This window comes from Anomaloglossus baeobatrachus, chromosome 12 (genome assembly GCF_048569485.1).
Source record: "Anomaloglossus baeobatrachus isolate aAnoBae1 chromosome 12, aAnoBae1.hap1, whole genome shotgun sequence".
NCBI lineage: Eukaryota > Metazoa > Chordata > Amphibia > Anura > Aromobatidae > Anomaloglossus > Anomaloglossus baeobatrachus.
The window spans coordinates 25431558-25455038 of record NC_134364.1 but is presented as its reverse complement, the minus strand read 5'-3'; the positions used below and the strand labels follow the sequence as shown (position 1 = coordinate 25455038).

At 46.2% G+C, this 23481-nt stretch overlaps 1 protein-coding gene across 1 annotated transcript; it reads right to left on the bottom strand.

Moving 5' to 3' along the window:
* Window positions 1–578: 578 nt before the first annotated feature.
* On the bottom strand, window positions 579–23196 carry LOC142257542 (DNA damage-regulated autophagy modulator protein 1-like). The gene is made up of 6 exons (XM_075329692.1): window positions 22898–23196; window positions 2857–2924; window positions 2212–2354; window positions 1900–2046; window positions 854–940; window positions 579–704 (listed from the first exon to the last, which is right to left on the bottom strand). The coding sequence occupies exons 1-6, from the start codon at window positions 23194–23196 to the stop codon at window positions 579–581; spliced, it is 870 nt and encodes a 289-aa protein (XP_075185807.1).
* Between the last annotated feature and the right edge of the window lie 285 nt (window positions 23197–23481).

Genomic DNA, 23481 nt, shown 5'->3' with positions numbered 1-23481 from the left:
TTTGAAGAAAGACCTAGGTCCATCTACTTCAACCCATAACGTAACCTAACATGCTGATCCAGAGGAAGGCGAAAAACCCCGTAGGCCAGATAGTAAGCGCCACATCAGGGAAAAAAATTCCTTCCCGGCTCCACATACGGCAATCAGAATAGTTCCCTGGATCAAAGCCCCATCACAGACTCTAGGGCACATAACCTGTGATGTTGTATTTTTCAAGAAAGACATCCAGGCCTCTCTTAGATTTTAGTTGTGAATCAACCATTACAACATTATGTGACATAGAGTTCCATAGTCTTCACTGCTCTTACAGTAAAGAATCATAGTTATATGGCATCAAGCCTATGCTTATCTTCCCAGTGTAGATGGCTTCAGATTTTCTCAATGTTCTTCCATCCACCAGCAGTGAAAATGGCTGTGGCAGTCTTCTGCTCTGTGTCCAGGAACATGGTCGTTATGACGTCCATCTTCTCCATGATGGATGATTCAGTCATTAGGCTTCGGTACCTGCCGTACCTGCCGTTCTCCAAGTTTCTTCTCATTGGAAGTCGGGAAGATGTTAGGATCTAGCACAGATGATATCAGGTGTCTTTATGTTCCTCCAGCCCCAAGTCTTTCGCCTCGATTTTACAGGGGATGTTTGGTGGCCTGGTTCTTTCCCTTAGGCAGATGGTGACACCTTCTCGGGAGAACTTTAAAGACAAACTCTGAGAAAAAGGAGAAAAGACAATTATCACCAGACATTATTGAACTTCGGCAACTCTATCATCTATTTTGGAAACTGGATTTTTTTAATGCAACAAATCTTTAAGTGAAACATTTGTGGCTCAAATAAGACCCTAACATATTTACTCACCTGGAAATCGGTATAATTAGTAAGCTGGTGCATTACCAGGCCGACGAATCCCGTCCACTCGCCTATCATGCCTGCCATGTAGAAGATCTGCAGAAGGTAGAGGATAGAGGATGTTATTACCTGTCTGGTCTGGGATGAGACGGTAGGATGACTTGTCCACCGAGCGGTTATACTTTACTTTTACACAGGACACAAGGGAATTACACAAGATAATGAAACATGGAATAAACTTACCGTCCAACAGAAACCACTACATATCTGGAAGAAGGTGGTGCACATACCTGCAACAAGTGGAAGGACGTGTTAAGAAAAGTACCTGAATGTTATTATTATATTGCTTCCTATACTGCCATGACTGTGCAATAAACTAAAGCTGGCTTTACATGTTGCGACATTGGCAACGAGATATCGTCGGGGTCACGTCGTTAGTGACGCACATCCGGCGCCGTTACCGACATCGCAGCGTGTAATGCAAATGAGCGCCGATCAACGAGCACAAAAACGTCAAAAATTGTTGCTCATTGTCACGTCGCTCATTTCCATAATATCACTGCAGCGACAGGTACGATGTTGTTCCTCGTTCCTGCGGCAGCACACATCGCTGTGTGTGACACCGCAGGAACGACAAACATCTCCTTACATGCCTCCATCGGAAGAGGAGGAAGGAAGGAGGTGGGCGGCATGTTTCGGTCGCTCATCTCCGCCCCTCCTTTTCTATTGGGCGGCGGTTCAGTGACGCTGCTGTTACGTCACTGTGATGCTGAACGAACCGTCCCCTTAGAAAGGAGGCGGATCGCCGGTCACAGCGACGTTGCAGGGCAGGTAAGTAGTGTGACGCTGCCGTAGCGATAATGTTCGCTACGGCAGCGATCACCACATATCGGCCGTACAACGGGGGCGGGTGCTATCGCGTTCGGCATCGCTAGCATCGGCTAGCGGTCACAAAGTGTAAAGCCCGCTTTAGGCACAAGGGAGCGCACCTTACACCCCTAAACACACTGACTCATCTAGAAAAGGATACATATCAGGAGTAATGCAATCGTTACCAACGCTGCGGCCAGTCTAAAGTGGCACATACAGCGACTGCTGAAGGATCGCTTGTACAGGTATACAGACTGAAATAAGTTGTAACTGGCAAGAAGAAAAAATGCCAGTCCTGCTCCGATCCTGTGCGGTGTAGGATGGGTTTTCACCTAGAAAGAAAAGAAATATATGACGGCCATCAATAAGGTCATCATGGAGATCTGAGAATACATAAGAGCAGGATCCGGCCCAATGTAATATACTGGGCTCCAGGCAGTCACCAAACCTGAGGTCCTGAGTATTACTGGAGACCTTATAAAAAACTGATAACTAACCGAATATACAGCATTAACCGCGGTCCCAATGCACACTATCCAGCCAGCGATGAAAAGGATTTTCTGGCAGATGATAAACCGCTTCTCCGATGGCTCAGATTGAATAATCATGAACCTATACTGGATGTACGCGATGCCGACTCCTGAAATAGAAAAGCAAGTTATCAACCAGATATTCCCATGTCACTGCTATAGAAAACCTCGCCAGAGTGCACCAATGATTACCATCTCCAGTAATGGCCGTTATTAGAGATTTACAGGGACCATCTGTGCCACTGATGTCCTATCTCTGTACCAAATTGGTGGATGATTGAAGGGAAGCCACATATCCTTCATTGCTTACCAGGCACAGAGCCTTACTTTTGGTGATGGCTGTACCTGGTATTACAGCTCTGTGCCATTTTCTTTAATGGGACTGAGCTGCAGAAATCTATAGTGCCAGCTTTTTTTTGCAAAAAAAAGTACCAAAATGTTCAGCATGGTCCCTTAAATCAGGTAAACAGCAGGGTGTCATAGTCAGAACCCCACCGATCTGTTATTAATGAGCTATAAATCTTCTGGTCCCAGAGACTTTGATGTCACCTCTGAGCACAGAATTGCTGAGCTCTTCATGAGGATATCTCCCTATAGGATGCAGCTACTTACCAATAATGGAGTTTACTAGGAAGATAACGGTGTAGATGACCGATTCTGGGAATGTAATTTCCGTATCACTGTAAAAGATATGGAAAATTTTGGTAGTTAATAGGACACAAGCAGATTAATTGTCATCTAAGTACATTGGTGGAAGGTTATCAAACTTAACCCCTTCAGCCCCCGGGCACTTTCCGTTTTTGCATTTTTGTTTTTTGCTCCCCTTCTTCCGAGAGCCGTAACTTTTTTATTTTTCCATCAATCTTGCCATGTAAGGGCTTGTTTTTTGCGGGACGAGTTGTACTTTTAAATGAAACCATAAGTTTTACCATTTAGTGTACTGGAAAATGGCAAAAAAATTCCAAGTGCGGAAAAATTGCAAAAAAAGTGTGATCGTACAATAGTTTATGGGATATTTTATTCACTGTGTTCACTATATGGTAAAACTGATGTATCTATGTGATGCCTCAGGTCAGTGCGAGTTTGTAGACACCAAACATGTATAGGTTTACTTATGTCTAAGGGGTTAAAAAAAAATCACAAGCTTGTCCAAAAAAAGTGGCACACGTTTTGCGCCATTGTCCAAAACCCGTAGCGTTCTCATTTTTCGGGATCTGAGGCTCAGTGACGGCTTATTTTTTGCGTCTCGACCTGACGTTTTTAACGGTACCATTTTTGTGCAGATGCTATGTTTTGATCGCCTGTTATTGCATTTTGCGCAAAATTTGTGGCGACCAAAAAACGTAATTTTGGCGTTTGGAATTTTTTTGCCGCTTCGCCATTTACTGATCAGATTAATTGATTTTATATTTTGATAGATCGGGCATTTCTGAACGCGGCGATACCAAATATGTGTATATTTTTTATTTTTTTAACCCTTTAATTTTCAATGGGGGGAAAGGGGGGTGATTTGAACTTTTAGGTTTTTTTATTTTTTTTTTAAATAAAAATAATGCCAAACCCCGGATCTCCATGATGGAAAGAAGATTAGCTTAGCAAAAGCTTGTACTCTCGCTCTCTATTTCTCTCTATTTCTCTCTTTCTCTCTCTCTCTATTTCTCTCTCTCTCTCTGTTTCTTTCTCTGTATTCACAGATAAGAAGGCAGAATTAGTATCAGACAGAGGTTTTATAGGATCAGAACCTGATGATGTCACTAGGCTATTGTGATGTTGTAACGGGGTGCCAGGGGTGCCTCGGGGGTTGTAGTCATGGCCCCTTTTTCTCTCAGGCTTACCCCTGGCTTCGCCGTCACTATCGGGACAGGAGATGACTTGGTGGGGCAGAGTGTGGTGGTGCATATGTCGTCCGACGTACAAACACTTTTCAGGCGTGATTCAGTGAAATCAGAAGACATTTTATTGATCACAACTTCTTCACACACCCGGCAGTAATAGATGACTTTACACTTCTGCGGCTGGGGGAAAACCTGTCCTGACGTCTCCTCCAGTGGGGATGTGCCCGGCTACTCCTCTTCACCTGGCTCCCACTACGGCTACCCACAGACCGGACCCACACCGGTACTGCTTTGCACTTTGAGGTTCCGTCCGCTCCTTTTCTCTCCGGCTTCCCTATTCATCCAGCTCCCACACTCTGCCCCTTCTCTGCTTCCTCTCTCCCGTCCCGGACACAACTGCCTTCTTGCTCCCACTTTTTCCTTAACATCTATATTCTCCCTCCCCTTTATCTTGCCGGCTCCTCCTACCACTTGTTTCTGTGAGACAGCCGTCCCACCCGGCCACTAGGGGGAACCCACTAAAACAGTGCATTAACAATAAAAACATTTTTATTACATAACATCGACATTCCGGGAATACTGGGCTTCTTTGTAAGGGGTCTGCCCACCCCTTACATACCTCCCCTCTTTAAGCCTAAGCCTCCCGGCAAGGCACAAATCTAAAAATCACATTTAAAACTACGAACATGTTCACCTTAGAGCACCCGCAAGGGGCACACCAGTCCAGCGCCCGGAGTCCCTCCTGGAAGCTCCCGGTCTTAGTCGTGCCCGGAGGCCTTCGGCAGGCACTCCCGGTCTTAGTAGAGTTTCTGCCCGGAGGCTTTTGTAGCACTCCCGGTCTTAGACGGCAGAAACACAAATCGACAAAATCTTCTCAACAACGCGGAGGGAGCCCCTGGCTCAGTCCAGCATCAGGCTCTCTCCGGGCTCAGCAGCTTGAACGGTTGCAAACAGCAAAACTTCTTCCGGCTCAAAACAATGCTGGTAGTTAACATAGACAGGTCCGCTATCTTCCGGTCTTGGCAATTCACTCCGGATGATAGGCACGTTGCCATTCAGCCCGTTGAGCCTTCACGTAGTCCGACAAGGACTGGCCGGGCAACCGGCGTAGCCTCCGGAAGGGCTCATAACTGACGGTGGCCTCCGGTATCTCAGTCTCCTCAACCCCCGACGGGGGTGAGGGGGTCGCTGCACGGGACGGCTGGGGGCTGCCCATGACAATCACCGGGTGAGTAATCAGGCTCTGCTGAATAGCCAGCACCGCCGGGGTCCCCTTCTCTGGGTCAGCGCTCGGTCCGGGCATGACTTCCGGGGCTACGGCCAGTGTGCGTCTTGGGTGGGAGATCTCAGCTAGTACCGGTCTTTGCTGTGCACGCCGCCGATACTGGTATTCCTCCCACTCAAGTTCTTGCTGCCATTGAGCAGCCTCTTGGGTAGTGGGCATCCGGGTCACTCTGAGCGCAAAGAGGCCTCGGCATCCCACCTCTCTCATAAACCGCACCTTCTCTCCCGGATATAAAGTGTGGAGGCGTTGTGGTAGGCCCTCGGTGTTAAGGTTCACCCGATTGTAAAAATAGTGATCGCCGGTCTCTTCATCCTCGATGAAACCGTAGCCTTCCTTCTGGTTAAACTTCACCACAGTCCCGACGGTACACTGGCGCTCGAATTCTTCACTCCGGGGACCGGCCATCATTTCCCGGGCCACGGTCTCGGCCAGCAGCCTCTCCTGTACCGGGTCGGGTTCTGGTGAGGGGGACTTCTGCTGAGGCAGGGGTGACGGCTGTACTGGGTCCCAAAAGAAACCCCACTCGTCCTTTTCTAGCTCCCGGGCGTATGGTTCTTCCGGGGCCGGAACTGGTACGTGGGTTGAAGATCCCACCGCGACTGGCGGGGGTATCTCCGGGCACGGGTATGGGGTTCCCAGGAGCCTGTTCCCCGACGGCAGCTGTGCGGTGTAAGTCGCCCGGACCTCGGTCGTGGTTTCTCTGATCCTCCGGGCACCGCCGGTAAGTTGTGAGGAAGTCCTTCCGCGGTCTGCTTTGGGCGTCCTCTGCCCAGATTCGTTGCTGCTAGCGCGGCCACCACATCTTGCTGCTTTCTGGAGGTCTCCATCTCGTTTTCAGTCAGCGTCTCTGATAATGGCGGCGGGGTCAGTGGAGATGCTGGAGGAAGTGGAGGCGGGCCTACTTTTCCCGCTCTTGGGTATACTCCACCCCCAGTCTCACACATCAGGTCGACCCCTCCGCGGCGGTTCTTCTTTTTCTCTGGAACACCGCCCACTTCACATATCTTCATCCGTGCCCTGGGACCGGCACCTCCCCTCTTTGGGCGGAGTACTCCGAACTTCTTTTTCGGCACCGGCCAGCCCCAGGCTCTTCTTTTGGCGCCAATTCTTCGCGCGCTTTCTGTGTCCTTGAAGACGACGGCCATCTTGCCGCCATCTTGTGGCCGGTCCAACGCCTTAGGCACTACTTCTTCTTCCCACCAAGGGATCGGGACTCTTCTCCAATAATCCGGATCCTGTGTCCTAGGCACCACTTGATCTCCGTCTTCTTGGGTCTGGACCCCTTGCATACGATCCGCATCCTGCCGACTACGCCACATGTAACGGGGTGCCAGGGGTGCCTCGGGGGTTGTAGTCATGGCCCCTTTTTCTCTCAGGCTTACCCCTGGCTTCGCCGTCACTATCGGGACAGGAGATGTCTTGGTGGGGCAGAGTGTGGTGGTGCATATGTCGTCCGACGTACAAACACTTTTCAGGCGTGATTCAGTGAAATCAGAAGACATTTTATTGATCACAACTTCTTCACACACCCGGCAGTAATAGATGACTTTACACTTCTGCGGCTGGGGGAAAACCTGTCCTGACGTCTCCTCCAGTGGGGATGTGCCCGGCTACTCCTCTTCACCTGGCTCCCACTACGGCTACCCACAGACCGGACCCACACCGGTACTGCTTCGCACTTTGAGGTTCCGTCCGCTCCTTTTCTCTCCGGCTTCCCTATTCATCCAGCTCCCACACTCTGCCCCTTCTCTGCTTCCTCTCTCCCGTCCCGGACACAACTGCCTTCTTGCTCCCACTTTTTCCTTAACATCTATATTCTCCCTCCCCTTTATCTTGCCGGCTCCTCCTACCACTTGTTTCTGTGAGACAGCCGTCCCACCCGGCCACTAGGGGGAACCCACTAAAACAGTGCATTAACAATAAAAACATTTTTATTACATAACATCGACATTCCGGGAATACTGGGCATCTTTGTAAGGGGTCTGCCCACCCCTTACAATGTCATTGCTGGTCACACATTGTTGCATCATCACTCAGGCAGCCTGGATCTAATTTGTTCTGGTTATTGTAGATTTTTTCACATATATTTCTGCCTATTAACAATATACATCTTCTATGAGTATATCCAGCACATTGTAGTGGAATAAATCCAATTATTATATTGATTTACAAGTTTACATACTAGCACCAGATATTTATTGAGAGGATTTTACAGGTTTATCACCAAGAGCGCAGCTCCAGTATACAGATCACTTTCTGCTCTCTAAAACACATGGTTAAAACTACACGGACCCAATTCATCACTTGCAGTGCTTCACTTTGCTTTTTTGTCCTGTAGTATTAGTTGGTGTTTTTGGTGTCAAAAAGCATCAAAATGGCTCTTGCGATTATGAAATTTGGCGCAAAGTAAAAATTGGGCTTTTTTCCTGTCTTGAACTGTTTTTGCAAGTTTGGGCAGTGGAATGTACTTAGTGGCGCACTGAAGAGCACTCCAGGGGGTAACTGGAATGAAATTGTGCTAAATTTTGTGACTTTTTAAAACGTCAATGTTGATGAATCCCAAACATCGAAACACGGCATACATAGACATGGTCATATTACACTACAAACTTTGAGCTGTCATCCGGCATCAACTTTTTGAGCAATGAAAGAAAGAGGAACCGACTTTAAGAGACAATGTAATTACTAATCATCAACATTCAAGAATATAGAGTACTAGCTGTACTACCCGGCTTCGCCCGGGTTAATAACTGTTGTTTCCCTGTCTGTCTATCAATCTCTTTCCCTGTCTGTCTATCTATCTCTTTCCTTGTCTGTCTATCTCTGTCACTTTCCCTGTCTGTCTCTTAACCTGTCTCTCTCTTTCCCTCTCTTTCCCTGTCTGTCTCTTTCCCTGTCAGTCTGTCCTCTTTGTCTGTGTCTGTCTCTTTATGTCTAACTCTTACCCTGTCTGTGTCTGTTTCTTACCCTGTCTGTGTCTGCCTCTTTCCCTGTCTGTGTCTGTCTCTTTCCCTGGCTGCATTGTGACACGCCAACATTCCATATAAGGGCGTGGCTGCGCATTCTTCTGAAGTTCTGGCTGCACTGTGGCTCCCAGCTCCATTCGCTTTAATGGAGGCAGGTTTTTTGGCAAATAACTGTAAAGAGCGTGGTTAAAATTTCCCCTCAAAACATAGCCTATGACGCTCTTGGGGTCCAGAAGTGTGAGTGTGCAAAATTTTGTGGCTGTAGCTGTGACGGTGCAGATGCCAATCCCGGACTTACACACACACACACACACACACACATTCAGCTTTATATATTAGATAATCTATAAAGGATAATTCTCGTTAATAAATTGCTTTGGTATTTTTTTTTACTCTCATTGTCTTGCTTAAAGGGAATCTGTTACTGAGAGCAGCATAATGTAGGAAAAGAGATGCTGAATCCAATGATGTATCACTTAGTTCAATCTGTGCAACAATTGTAACAAAAAATTGTTAGACATAGCATGAAGCACATTCCTGGCTGCCAACCTTTTAAATTGACACTTGCACACAGTGTTCACTGCTGAAAACTGTGTGCTGGAGCATTAAAGGTCATCTGTTGATGCAGCGAGCATGCCACATGCTTTTGTTCCACAGATGGAGAGAGGAGCTGCTGATACTGAGCTGTGTCCTCTCCACTCCAGTGCTGTATACCCCAAGAGCTGTATGCCCCCTCCCCAGTAATGTGTATGTCCTTAGCCTCTCTTGTGATGTTGTCGCGGGCGGAGGGGACGCGCTCGCCACGCTCGGGTCTGGGGCTTCTTCTGCTGGTGCTCGGTGGCTCAAGCGGTGGGCCGGACTCGGGGACTCGAGCAGCGCTCCTCGCCCGTGAGTGAAAAGGGGTGGCATATTTAGGGAGTTTGTCCGTGACGCCACCCACGGGACGTGGTGATGATGGCACCACCGCTGCTGGTAACGGGGTGCCCGGGAGAGATGGTAAGGTGCGGCTGGGATGTTGTCCCCTCTGTGGGTAGGGGGTTTGGTGATCCCGGGGCCCGGTGGTGTAACGGGGAGGCTGGATGGCTGGGGTGCAGGGACTGCGCGGCGCGGTGCCGGACGGCACTGGTGTACTCACTCAGACAATCACTGACAGAGTCGCTGGTAAACCAAATTGGCCGGATGGACGGGTCCCGCAGCCGACTGCAGTGTTGTTGTGCTCTCCCCGGACGGCTGATGGTGGCTGTCTTTCCCTGCACCTTTAGAATGTTCTGACTCCTGTGGTTGCCCACCGATAGTCCGCTCCCCGGCGTATAGGTGCCATAGGAGCCCGTTTTGCCCGCAGGCGCTGGTCCTTGGATCTCTAGCCTGTGGCGGTGGCTGTATATCCTCACGGTGTGGACTGTTGCCTGCAATCGGGACTTGGTTGTTAGGAAACCCCTGGGGTTCCTGTCACATTCGGATTTGACTATTGACGGTGGCTCCAAGCCTGGTCGGGGTCCGATGGCCCTGCCTGTGTGCTTAGCTTCACTCCTTTCCCCGGTTCGGTACCGGCGGGCCGACGCCCGACCCCGGTCCTTACGGCTCTGCGGAGTTCCACCAACTCCTGCAGACGGCCACCACCGTCTGCCAACCTTGCTGTCACTGCCTGGGCTCCAACCCAGACACCTCAAGTGTTCACTCCTCTCACTTTCACCTCCAAAACTGATCTGACACTTTTCCTGCCTCCAGGCCTGTGAACTCCTCGGTGGGTGGGGCCAACCGCCTGGCTCCGCCCCACCTGGTGTGGACATCAGGCCCTGGAGGGAGGCAACAAGGGTTTTTGTCTGACTGTTGTAACTGCCTAGGGTGGGGGTGTGTATGTTGGTATGTATGTGACTGCCTGGCTAGTCCAGGGCGTCACATATATTCAGCAGTGTCAGTGTGCACTGTGTGCGGCCATGTCTGTTAGTGACGGCCCCCAGTTAGCTCAGCGCAGCCACATGCCCTGGTGGAGCTGGACAGCAGAGAGAGGTAGAGACGGGTTTTCATATGCCGCGCCAATGATCACCAATCAGAATGATAGGATTAATGTATCTTTATTTTGCACAGGTCTACGCGTTTCTGGAGGCTCAGCTCCCTTCCTCAGGACCGTCAGGCACAAGAAAAACATCAAATCTACCGTAATAGTGTCAGACACGATATATATACACCAATGATGACGTCAGACTTCCGCCCCTTACTGAAAAAATGGGCGGGAAATGTGCAAGAGAAAATCCAGGACATCAAAGAAGAAGCTCACAACCCTATCATAGTAGACGATTCATAGGAGTTCATGAGCGTGGGAAAAAAACAGAACAGCGCCTGCGCAGGAAGCAGATGCTGCCAGCTCAGTATCTGCTTCCTGCGCAGGCGCTGTTCTGTTTTTTTCCAGGACAAAAAAAAAAATCCAGGACATCTTCTCTAATGTCCTGGATTTTCTCTTGCACATACAATCTGGTCACTTACCAAACTTTTTTCTGGATTCTCTCTTTGCAGTAATGGATTGAAAAGCCTTTCTTTTTTCTTGTTTTCACATCCTGAAGCACCACACGCGCTGTTGGTGTTGTGGTCTCTTGCTTCCTCTTACGTTAATCGGGTTTACTTGACCGGTGTCATTGACGTAGTTAGGTGAGTTCTAGATTCGTTCCATTATCTGTTATAAATACATACATATTTATACTTTTTTGTGTTATATATTCATGAAGGCACGTTTGTTTTTTTCTATTTTACTAATTCTATTATATGTCGATTCAGGATTTTACTCTTGTCTGTTACAATTCATCGGATTTTGTTCATTATTCATAAAGATGTATGCATTGCGTCCTATTGGGCTGTAATGCACCCTTTCCCGCCCATTTTTTTCATTAAGGGGCGGATGTCTGACGTCATCATTGGTGTATATATATCATGTCATGTCTGCCACTATTACGGTAGATTTGATGTTTTTCTTGTGCCTGACGGTCCTGAGGAAGGGAGCTGAGCCTCCAGAAACGCGTAGACCTGTGCAAAATAAAGATACATTAATCCTATTATTCTGATCGGTGATCATTGGTGCGGCATATGAAAACCCGTCTCTACCTCTCTCTGTTATCTGCCGCTTGGGTTGCTGCTGCCGTGATCAGGATTTTCATGACTTTACAGTAGTTGTGACTTTCACAACTCCATCTGGTGAGTAGTACTGCATTGATCTCACCCCGTATATATTGGGGTAAGACCCCATTGTGCTTTTTCCCACAGCTTCTTCACCTGTTGGAGCTGGACAGGAGACAAGCGGGGAGGTGAATGAAGCTACTGACAACTTCTGTGTGCATGTATGATGTGTATCTGTATGTCAGTGTATATGACTGTTTATAGATTTGTGTTTTCTGAATTTCGCTTTAAATATGTATGTGTGGCTGGGGCTCACTGAGACTATTTCACCCGGAGCCCACAGAAACCTAGAGCTGGACCTGCATCCTGGGTACTCTCACTCCAGGCAATTACAAATGGATTTTCGCTGTTCTTCCTGGCCACAGGGTCTCGAGAGTCTCGGCTACTCAGGAGTGACTGCTTCATCTGTAGGATCAGATGGCGGATCTCGGACCTGCTGCAGGGGATCTCCTGCCCCAGCAGTCCACGCAGCTGCAGCTATTCATCCTGTAGTTGCAGCTGCTTCTTCCAGGCTTCATGTCCTGGGCCTCCACGGACTGGAACTCCAACCAACCGCCCATCTCTTTCAGGCCATAGTACTCCATGACGGCAATGTCTTCCGTCTAGCTCATTATCAATCCTGACGGTCTGCTCAGTAGTGGGAGTCCCTTTTTGTCTGTCCAAACCTTCCAGGGTGGAGGGTTAACCTGCTTCTTCAGTGCTACTGCAAGCTTGCTGCGATGGGCTGGGTTTCTCCTCTCGATCACCATTAGATGACCTCTTCGTGCAGGGATTTTCGCGGTTGGAAATATCTCTGTGCCTCTACCAGGCTTCCACACTCACAATGGGAGGATCATCTCTTCACTGCGCCATCGTCCACCATATTTGCCAATGCAACTGTTGCCATCTTTTTCAACAGAAGCCTTCCCTGCATCTGACAAGTTTTTTTGATGCATGGCTTCATCCTGCCGACTACCCCAAATATACAGATGTAGAAGAAGTAAAGGTTTTGTGACGCTCAGAAGGTAGAATAGACGATGGATCAACTTCACTTAAGGGATAGGAGGGGACATATTCACGGAATGAGCGAGTTGACAATAGCAGCACGATATTGGTGCACTGCCCGATAGGGGAGTACAATACATAGTGAATAGTTACCATTTATTGTAAGTTCACATATCACAAACTGTTTTTTTGTCCCTGGACAGGAGCTTTTGACACAATACAAGAGAGCGCACTGTTTAAATTGTAATTTTGGTAGTAAAAATTGGCATGCATTCGTTATTTTGTACAAATCATATTAAACACTTGGAAAGGTAATATGATTGTTCATATATAGACTGGATGTAGTTAGTATGTTGTAATGCATCCACTTGTCCAGTAGGTGTCCCTGTTGCTCCATTGAATGATAGTTATAGTCTTCATTAGTAGCAGATTTCTAACCATTCTCAACAGGTTCCCTGGATTCTGATGTATATGAGCAATGTTTTTATGCTGCTCTTGCCGCCTTCGCCATCCTCGCCTGGAAAAAGGAAAAATTGCCGCGTACTACACACGATAATCCCTAAAAAAAATTCACCCAACTGATGAAAGAACTTCAGAATATCACATTGATGAAAGAACTTCAGACTATCACATAGAAAAAAAACAATACCTATATCTTACCATGATACACTAATATCAGCATAAGATTTGAATATAAAATGTGGGAACAATAATCAAATAGGGCAACGCTATCCCAGACTTACAAAGGAACGTCCTAGTCACCGGTCTAAAAATTGTTTTTCATATAACATTGTCACATGCGATGGGCATACATGTAGCTTCTGCTTTTGCAATTATATCCATAGGTATCTTTGAGCAAAAAGACATCCTCAGTAGCAAATACCACAGAAACATCTTTTTTTTTTTATTTTATTTTATTTTTTTACTACAGATATATAGATGACTTGTTTTTTTATTTATTTTTTATGGAATTTTTTTTTACTACAGATACATAGATGACTTGTTTTTTTATTTATTTTTTATGGAATGTTTTTTTTTACTACACATACATAGATGACTTGTTTTTTTATTTATTTATTTTTTATGGAATGAAGACTTAACTTAATTTTTAGAAAAAAATAAACAACAATAAATGGGGAAGACTACTAACCCTAAATGCCAAAATGGATTCCATTGAATTTCTAGACATAATCATCAGCCACTGAGAAAATATTATTGCCACCTAAATCTTTACAGATAATAGCTGACTTTTTTTTTTAATCTATTTTTTTAAGGAATGAAGAATTAAGTGGTAATTTTTTTTCTAAAGAAATCAACAACAATAAACTGGGCCAGGCAACTAACCCTAAATGCCAAAAAGGGTTCCATTGAATTTTTGGGCATAATCATCTGCCGCAGTGAAAATATTGTCGCCACATAAACCCTTTTTTATAAGTGTATATGGCAACAGCTTCTTACATCATAAAAGCCTCAAATATGGCTAAAAAAAATCCCATTTAGCCAATTAAAGAGAATCTGAATTAAAAAAAATGCTTTATTGTAAAAGGAATATCCACAGCTCCTTATTGAACATGCCAACAAATCGACAAAAACAATTGCCTAAAAAATATACAAAATTAGAGATAATGGAAATAATATTAATAATAAAAAATAATCCCTTTAAACTCAGTTTTTTTGTTAGCACATTCAATAACTCCCACTTTGAAATGCGTAATTACTCAAAATATGGAATATACTACTATAATACACCTTCCCACGAAAACCATCCATTATATTTAAAAGTGCACTCTCACTACAAAAAAAAATATACTAGCACCCAGTAGCATATACATATATGACAGCACTTTACAGACCTCATCACTGTCCCCATTGGGTCTGACTATCTAAATTCCCTTTTCAATCTGTCTTTGTGTGGGAGGTGATGTCAGTATTATTATGCTACCTAACTCTGTGTCATTATTATGATCTTCTACGCCAAGTGTCAGTGTCGTTATGTCCCAAAGCCATGAGAAAAATTAACTCCTATTTGCTAAAAATCATACAAATATTCCACAGAAGTTCTGAGGTTCTGTTCTGTGGAATAACTAAACAAAACTGGACCTCCTTCAGGTCTGTGGAGCAAAGAAAATGAAACAGATGCTGAAAAGATCACCCTGCCTTCAGAAAAGCATGGTGGAAGTTGTTGTTTTGTCACATGGTGACTCGGGTTAGGACTGTTGCTTATGTCTTTGTTATTGATCATCTAACCAGATGGTATCTCTTGTGCAGCATGGTAGCTCAGTGGTTAGCTCCTTCGCTTTGCAGCACTGCAGTCCATGGTTCAACTCTGACTGAGGACAGTGAGATTACCTAAACTGATTATACTTGTCAGATGCCTATTCTTCTTTTCATGATCTGCTTGAAAGCGAGGAGAGTCAAATTGGCGACCTGGCCATAAGTTAACTTGTGGCAGAGTGGTAGCTCAGTGGTTAGTGCTGTTGATGTGCAATGTTGGAAATCTCGGCTTGAATCTGACCAAGGATGAGAAGATTCTACTTCGTGGCAGTTTAAATGAGTAACTTCAAACGGGTCTTTCTCTTCTTTTTCCTGACCTTCCCATAAATGCTGGTAGGGATATCAATGACTTACATGGATGCCACCTCTGGAGGAGCACTGTGGCTCAGTGATTAGTGCTGTTGATGTGCAGTGCAGAAAATCTAGGTTCAACTCTAAGGACAAGAAGATTCTATTTCTCAGGAATTGGAATTAGTAATTTCGAAAGAGGCCCTGCTACTTTTATTCCTGACCTTCCGATAAGTGCTGATATCAATGACTTAGGCAGCAGCCAGCTCTTGAGAAGCATTGTGGCTCAGTGGTTAGTGCTGTTGATATACAGTGCTGGAAATCTAGGTTCAACTCTGACTAAGGACAAGAAGATTCCACTTCTCTGGAATTAGTAATTTCAAAAAAGGCCCTGATCTTCCCTTAAGTGCTGGTAGTGATATCAATGACTTAGGTAGAGGTCAGCTGTCAAGGAGCACTGTGGCTCAGTGGTTAGTGCTGTTGGTTTGCAGTATTGGTGTCCTGGGGTCAAGTCCCACTGAGGATGATTTCTGTATGCAGTTTGTATGTTCTCCTGATGCTTGTGTGCATTTCCACTTGTGCACCAAAGACATACAGATAAGGACCAGTGATGGAGTGTGGTGATCTATGATGGTGTTACTGGGATCAGTCTTGGCCAGCCTCCAGGAGGGATGTGACTGCCACCCAACATGCTTGGATTAATAACTTGAGTAGTATTTCTGTCTTTGATGAATATAGTGACACAAGTGGTGGTGATAATGAGGTAACAATATATTCAGTATTGTTCTCAAAAATGATACTGGAGAGACAAAAACCTACCTTTTTGACCTAGTATAATTTTTGCTATAAAAGAACCTAGGTCAAAAAGGTAGGTTTTTCACAGCTCAGATGCCACCAGAACTTGTTTTTATATATATAGTAAGTGATTAATAATTGGCTTCTGTATCAGTTTATTCTCCAAGGACAGGCACACTGCTCAGGATACTTGCCCAATGAACTTAACAGACAAGCAGCCATATTGCAGTGCCCTCCTGGACACCACCCAGACTCTGATACCAGTAACACCAGCATAGAGGACAGCACAGGCTCCAAGCTCCTTGCAGATCTCATCCATGGTGGGATTAGAACCCAGGTCTCCAATGCTGCAAAGCACCAACCACTGAGCCACTGTGCTGCCCAAGAGCTGATATCTGGCTTAGTCAGTGATATCACTACCAGCATCTATGGGAAGACCATGAAAAGCAATAACAGAGTCACTGATATCAAAGAAAGGGAACTTTATGATCTTCAGTTGGAATTGAACCCAGAACTCCATTACTAGAAGGCAACAGCTCTAACCACTGAGCCACTGTGCTGCACAAGAGCTGATAGCTGCCTTAGTCAGTGATATCACTACCAGCATCTATGGGAAGATCATGAAAAGTAATAACAAAGTCATTGATATCAAAGAAAGGGAACCTCATGAGCTTCAGTTGGAATTGAACCCAGAACTCCATTACCATAAAGCAACAGCACTAACCACTGAGCCACTGTGCTGCCTAAGCACTAATAGCTGCCTCAGTGATATGACTTCCAGCATCTATGGGACGATCATGAAAAGTAAGAAGAGAGTCACTGATATCAAAGAAAGGGAGTCTCATGAACTTCAGTGAGAGTTAACCCCAGAACAGCAACACTGTAAGGCTATGTGCACACGGTGCGTTTTTCTCGGCGTTTTTGCGCGTTTTTCGGGTGCGTTTTTGGCCTCAAAACTGCATGACTTTGCTTCCCCAGCAAAGTCTATGAGTTTTCATTTTTGCTGTCCCCACACAGCGTTTTTTTTCAGCTGCGTTTTTGTGGTGACCACAAAAACGCAGCATGTCAATTATTCCCGCGTTTTTCACTGCGCTTTTCATCCATTGAGTTCAATGGGATGTTGAAAGACGCAATGAGAAACGCAAATAGCAAATATAGCTGCGTTTTAGTGCGTTTCTATGACCAAAAACGCAGCTATAAGCGCAGGAGGTGGGTAGTAAAGTGACGTGTACAGGAAGAGGATTCCTTCTGTCAGTATAGACAGAAGCATGAATCCTCCCGGTACCGTCACCGCCGCGTCCATCTCCCGTCCTGTGCATGTATGCTGCCGTGCGGCGCCATGTACAGGCAGGAGGTGGAAGCGGCTGCGAAAACAAAAGTTAACAGTAGAATAAAAAAAAAAAAAGTTATACTCACCTGTCTGCAGCCTCGCGGTGCCATGCCCGCTCCCAGCTCCTGTCACGGTATCGCCGCTCCCGCTCCGGCTGTGTGCAGTCTCCCCGGGGCAGGACCTTGCTTGCAGGACCTGGCGATGGATCACCTGATGCAGTCACCTGACGCATCAGCTGATCGAGTCTCGGGCTGACGCGGGCGCCCGGCCGGTATCAGCGGATGCGTCAGGAGACTTCATCCCTGATTACCGGCAGCTGCTGCAGCGATCGGACAGGATCAGACTCCCGCCCCATCGCTCCGGGAGCTGCCGGTAATTCAGCACATAAGTGAGTATTATTTTTTTTTTTTTTCTACTGATGCATCAGCTGATTGTATACTCGGCTTTTATACAATCAGCTGATGTGTGATGGGATTCACATCCTTTAACCTGACACATCATCTGATCGCTTTGCCTTCCAGCAAACCGATCAGATGATATTGGATCCTGATTGGACGGCGCGGGACCCTGACACAGGATTACTGCGGAGGGGGGTTTATTTCAATAAAGATGGAGTCACTAATTGTGTTGTGTTTTATTTCTAATAAAAATATTTTTCTGTGTTGTGTTTTTTTTTTATCTTTACTAGAAATTCATGGTGGCCATGTCTAATATTGGCGTGACACCATGAATTTCGGGCTTAGGGCTAGCTGATAATATACAGCTAGCCCTAACTCCATTATTACCTGGCTAGCCACCCGGCATCAGGGCAGCCGGAAGAGTTGGATACAGCGCCAGAAGATGGCGCTTCTATGAAAGCGCCATTTTCTGGGGTGGCTGCGGGACTGCAATTCACAGCGGGGGTGCCCAGAAAGCATGGGCACCCTGCACTGTGGATTCCAATCCCCAGCTGCCTAGTTGTACCCGGCTGGACTCAAAAATGGGGCGAAGCTCACGTCATTTTTTTTTTAAAATTATTTCATGAAATTCTCTAAGCACTGAGCCACTGTACTGCCCGAGAGCTGACACCTGCATAAGTCAGTGATATGACTTCCAGCTCTTATGGGTAGATGATAAAAAGTAAGCACAGACTCACTGATATCAAAGAAAGGGAGTCTCACGACCTATCACTTAAAGTTGAACCCAGACCATGAATATTGCATAGCAACTGTGATAACCACTGAGCTGCCCAAGAAATAACCACTTGTCAGATCATCAATATTTCTTATGAAGCCTAATAAATAAGGATTATGATCGCTTATAAAGTCATCACTATGCCCATCAGTGGTCACATCCCCTATAACTCTGTCCTCAGGGTGTGGTAGTAAACTCGCACAACCACAAGGAGGACACAAAACATCCTGGCTGATATCACCCTCAAACCCTGGACACAAGAGTCATAATGCACCACTGAGCCACCATGCTGGACATAAGTGACTTTATTGCAAAGTCCATAATATTAAAGCTATCAGCATCACTAGAGCAGTAAAAGAGCAAGTCCCCACCATGCTTCACTGTGGGCAGGGTGTTCTTCATTCTTCCTCCTCCAGATACTGCTGATTAGAGGCCTGAAACGCTCCAGTTGTGTTCCAGTGCTCTACAGAACTTTTGTGGATTATTTATGCAGTTTTCAGTACGTTGGTGATGACTTTTCTTGTGGTTTTAATCAAGTAAATAATGAGACTGACACTTGGGGTCCTGAATAAGGATACTGACACTTGAAGGGGAGGGAAACGTGACTAATAAGTGTAGAAAGCAACAGTTTGATAAAAATATTACAAGATTTATTATGTTTGTTATACTAATTTATTTATGCAGATTTGATGAAGTGTCAGAGGTCATTTAAATAAAACATTGTACATGCAGTCAGCACTAAAAAAAAAGACCAAAGACTGTATCTAAAGTGGAAAAAGGAGAATGTTTGAGTCCATATAACCCAGACTTGCTGCACGATGCTGCTCTTCAAATTCTTATGGCACAGTATGGTGAGGAGGGGGCACGTTCACTAATCCACGTGGTGGTGCTCACCAATGACTGCACATTATTGCATTTTTTCATAGATGTGCACAAACGATTTCTTTCTTTTTTGCTCCCCCACCTTTCACCACCATAAATATGATGGCTTCTACACGTCTCTTGCTGGTCACGAGTCAGCTGTTATTTGTCTGTAGCAGAAAAGACATAAGACTGTTTACAACTAGATGGCGAGCCTTTACCTCTGCAGGAAGTGGGGGCGGGTCTTTACCCCTGCAGGAAGTGGGGGCGGGCCTTTACCTCTGCAGGAAGTGGGGGCAGGCCTTTACCTCTACAGGAAGTGGAGGGCGACCTCTGCAGGAAGTGGGGAGTGGGCCTTTACCTCTACAGGAAGTGGGGGATAGGTCTTTACCTCTACAGGAAGTGGGAGGTGGGCCTTTACCTCTGCAGGAAGTGGGGGGGCCTTTACCTTTGCAGGAAGTGGGGGCGGGCCTTTACCTCTGCAGGAAGTGGGGGCGGGTCTTTACCTCTGCAGGAAGTGGGGGCGGGCCTTTACCTCTGCAGGAAGTGGGGGCAGGCCTTTACCTCTACAGGAAGTGGAGGGCGACCTCTGCAGGAAGTGGGGAGTGGGCCTTTACCTCTACAGGAAGTGGGGGATAGGTCTTTACCTCTACAGGAAGTGGGAGGTGGGCCTTTACCTCTGCAGGAAGTGGGGGGGCCTTTACCTTTGCAGGAAGTGGGGGCGGGCCTTTACCTCTGCAGGAAGTGGGGGCGGGTCTTTACCTCTGCAGGAAGTGGGGGCGGGCCTTTACCTCTGCAGGAAGTGGGGGCGGGTCTTTACCTCTGCAGGAAGGGGGGGCGGGCCTTTACCTCTACAGGAATTGGAGGGCGACCGCTGCAGGAAGTGGGGAGTGGGCCTTTACCTCTACAGGAAGTGGGGGATAGGTCTTTACCTCTACAGGAAGTGGGAATTTACCTTTACAGGAAGTGGGGGGTGGGACTTTACCTCTGCAGGAAGTGGGGGGTGGGCCTTTACCTCTACAGGAAGTGGGGGGTGGGCCTTTACCTCGACAGGAAGTGGGGGAGGGCCTTTACCTTGACAGGAAGTGGGGGAGGGCCTTTACCTCTACAGGAAGTGGGGGGTGGAAATTCACCTCTACTAGAAGTGGGGGGTAGGAATTTATCTTTACAGGAAGCGGGGACAAGCCTTTACCTCTGCAGGACGTGGGGGGTGGGCCTTTACCTCTGCAGGAAGTGGGGGAGGGCCTTTACCTCTACAGGAAGTTGAGGCGAGCCTTTACTCTGCAGGACGTGGGGGGTGGGCTTTTACCTCTGCAGGAAGTGGGGCGGGCCTTTACCTCTACAGGAAGTGAGGGGTGGGAATTTACCTTTACAGGAAGTGGGTGGTGGGACTTTACCTCTGCAGGAAGTGGGGGGGGTGCGCCTTTACCTCTGCAGGAAGTATGAAATATATATATATATATATATATATATATATATATATATATATATATATATATATATATATATATATATATATATATATATATATATATATATATATATATATATATATATATATCTCAAAAAGGTAGGTTTTTCACAGCTCAGATGCCACCAGACACCCAAACTTTTATATATAGTAATTAACAACTTACTAATAATTGGCTTCTGTATCAGTTTATTCTCCAAGGACAGGCACACTGCTCAGGATACTTGCCCAATGAACATGACAGACAAGCAGCCATATTGCAGTGCCCTCTTGGACATCGCCCCAGGCTCTGATACCAGTAACACCAGCATAGAGGACAGCACAGGCTCCAAGCTCCTTGCAGATCTCATCCTTGGTGGGATTGGATCCCAGGACTCCAAATGCTGCAAAGCACCAGCACTAACCACTGAGCCACTGTGCTGCCATCTGTCATAGTCAGTGATATCACTACCAGCATCTATGGCAAGACCATGAAAAGTAATAACAGAGTCACTGATATCAAAGAAAGGGAACCTTAAGATCTTCAGTTGGAATTGAACCCAGAACTCCATTACTATAAAGCAAACAGCTCTAACCACTGAGCCACTGTGCTGCCTAAGTCAGTGATATGACCCAGCATCTATGGGACGATCATGAAAAGTAAGAAGAGAGTCACTGATATCAAAGAAAGGGAGTCTCATGACCTTCAGCGAGAGTGGAACCCAGAAGATCAATACTGCAACTGCGATAACCACTGAGTCACTGAGCTGCCCAAGAAACAACCATTGGTCAGATTATCAATACTTCTAACAGATGGGGGCTTATGAAGCCTAATAAATAAGCATTATGATTACTTATAGAGCACTTTACAGACATCCCTGTACTCATCAGTGGTCACATCCTCTATAGCTCTGCCCTCAGCGCGTGGGAGGAAACGCACACAACCACAAGGAGGACACACAATATCCTGGCAGATATCACCCTCACACCCTGGACACAAGAGTCATAAAGCTCCAGTGCTAACCACTGAGCCACCATGCTGCACATGAGTGGCTTTATTGCAAAGTCCACAATATTAAAGCTATCAGCATCAGTGCTAACTACTGAGCCATTAGCCAGCAAAAGAGCAAGTCCCTACCATGTTTCACTGTGGGCAGGGTGTTTTTCATTCTTCCTCCTCCAGATACTGCTGATTAGAGGCCTGAAACGGTACAGTTGTGTTTCATTGCTCCACAGAACATCTGTGGATTATTTATGTGGTTTTCAGTATGTTGGTGATTATGTTTCTTGTGGTTTTAGGCTTGTAAATAATGACACTGACACTCGGAGTACAGAATAAGGACACTGACACTTGCTGACACTTGAAGGGGATGTAGAAGTGGCTAATAAGTGGAGAAAGCAGCAGTTTGATAAGATATTACAAAGTTTCTTATATTTGTTGTACTCATTTATTTATGCAGATTTGATGAAGTGTCAGAGTCCATTTTAGGCTGCTTTCACACATCCGTTTTTTGCCGTCAGGCACAATCCGGTGTGTGCCTGATGCAACGGATCCGGCACAAATTGTGGTAAAACTGATGAAACGGATCCAGTAAAAAAAATGGATCTGTTGTAGCAGTTTGTACTAAGAATCCAGCTGTGGCCGTGGGTAACCTCAGGGACGTCAGCGCTGGAAGTGCGACTCACTTCAGTTGCTGCATGCAGCTCACAGCGAGCGGCGGTGTTCTACTCGGCCGCTCCTGTCAGCTTCCGATGTAGCAGAGCTGAAAGCGTCGTGGGACCTCATGTAGATTACGCCGGACCTGCAGGGTATTTGGGGATTAATACACTGGTGAAAGGCCCTTTACCTCTACACTACATAAAGTGGGGGGTGGGCCTTTACGTCTGCAGGAAGTGGGTGGGGGGGGAATTTACCTCTACAGGCAGTGGGGGCAAGTCTAACATCTCTGGCTCTATCATCTCTAGCTTTGGCTCTAGCATCAGCTTTATTCTATCTGGCTTTAGCATCTCTAGCTCTATTTACTTATTTATTTATTTATTTTGCTCTATCTTTCCTAGTGCTATAATCTATACCTCTGGCTCAGGAAATTGGTAGCTATAACATCTCAAGTTTTTGGCTCTAGCATCTCTAGCTCTAGTATCTCTAACGTTACCATCTCTAGCTTTGGCTACAGCAGACCAGGCTCTAGTATCTCTAGCTCCTTTATGGGGTTTACCTTTTTCTCTGGTCTTCCAACTGCCTACAGATATAACAGGTTTTCAGTTCTGAGCAGGAATAGTTCTAGCATCTCCGGCTCTAGCAGTTGTGGCTCTAGCTTCTCTAACTCTAACATCTCTAGCTCTGGCTCTAGCAGAAGAAACATAAGACTGATTACAACAAGTTGGCGGGCCGTTACCTCTACAGGAAGTGGGGGCAGCTCTAGCATCTCTAGCTCTAATATTTGTAGTATCTCTGGCTCTTTCATTGCCTTTAGCATATCTGGATCTAGCATCTCTACCTTTACCATCTCTAGCTCTGGCTTTAGCATCCCCAGCTCTGACATCTTTGGCTATAGCTCTATCGCCTAGAACTCTGACTCCAGAATTCCTAACATCTCAAGCTATGACTCTAGTAGCTCTGGCTCTTCTAGGGGGTCTTATTTAGCTTCAGCATCTCTAGCTATAACATCTCTAAATAAGAGCTAGGGATGCTAGAGCCAAACAGTTCTAGCTATAGCATCTCTTGCTCTAGAATATCAAGTTCTAGCATCTTTAGCTCTGGCTCTGGAATTCCTGGTCTCTAGCATTTTTAGCTCTATCTTTTCTAGCTCAGATCTAGGGATGCTAGA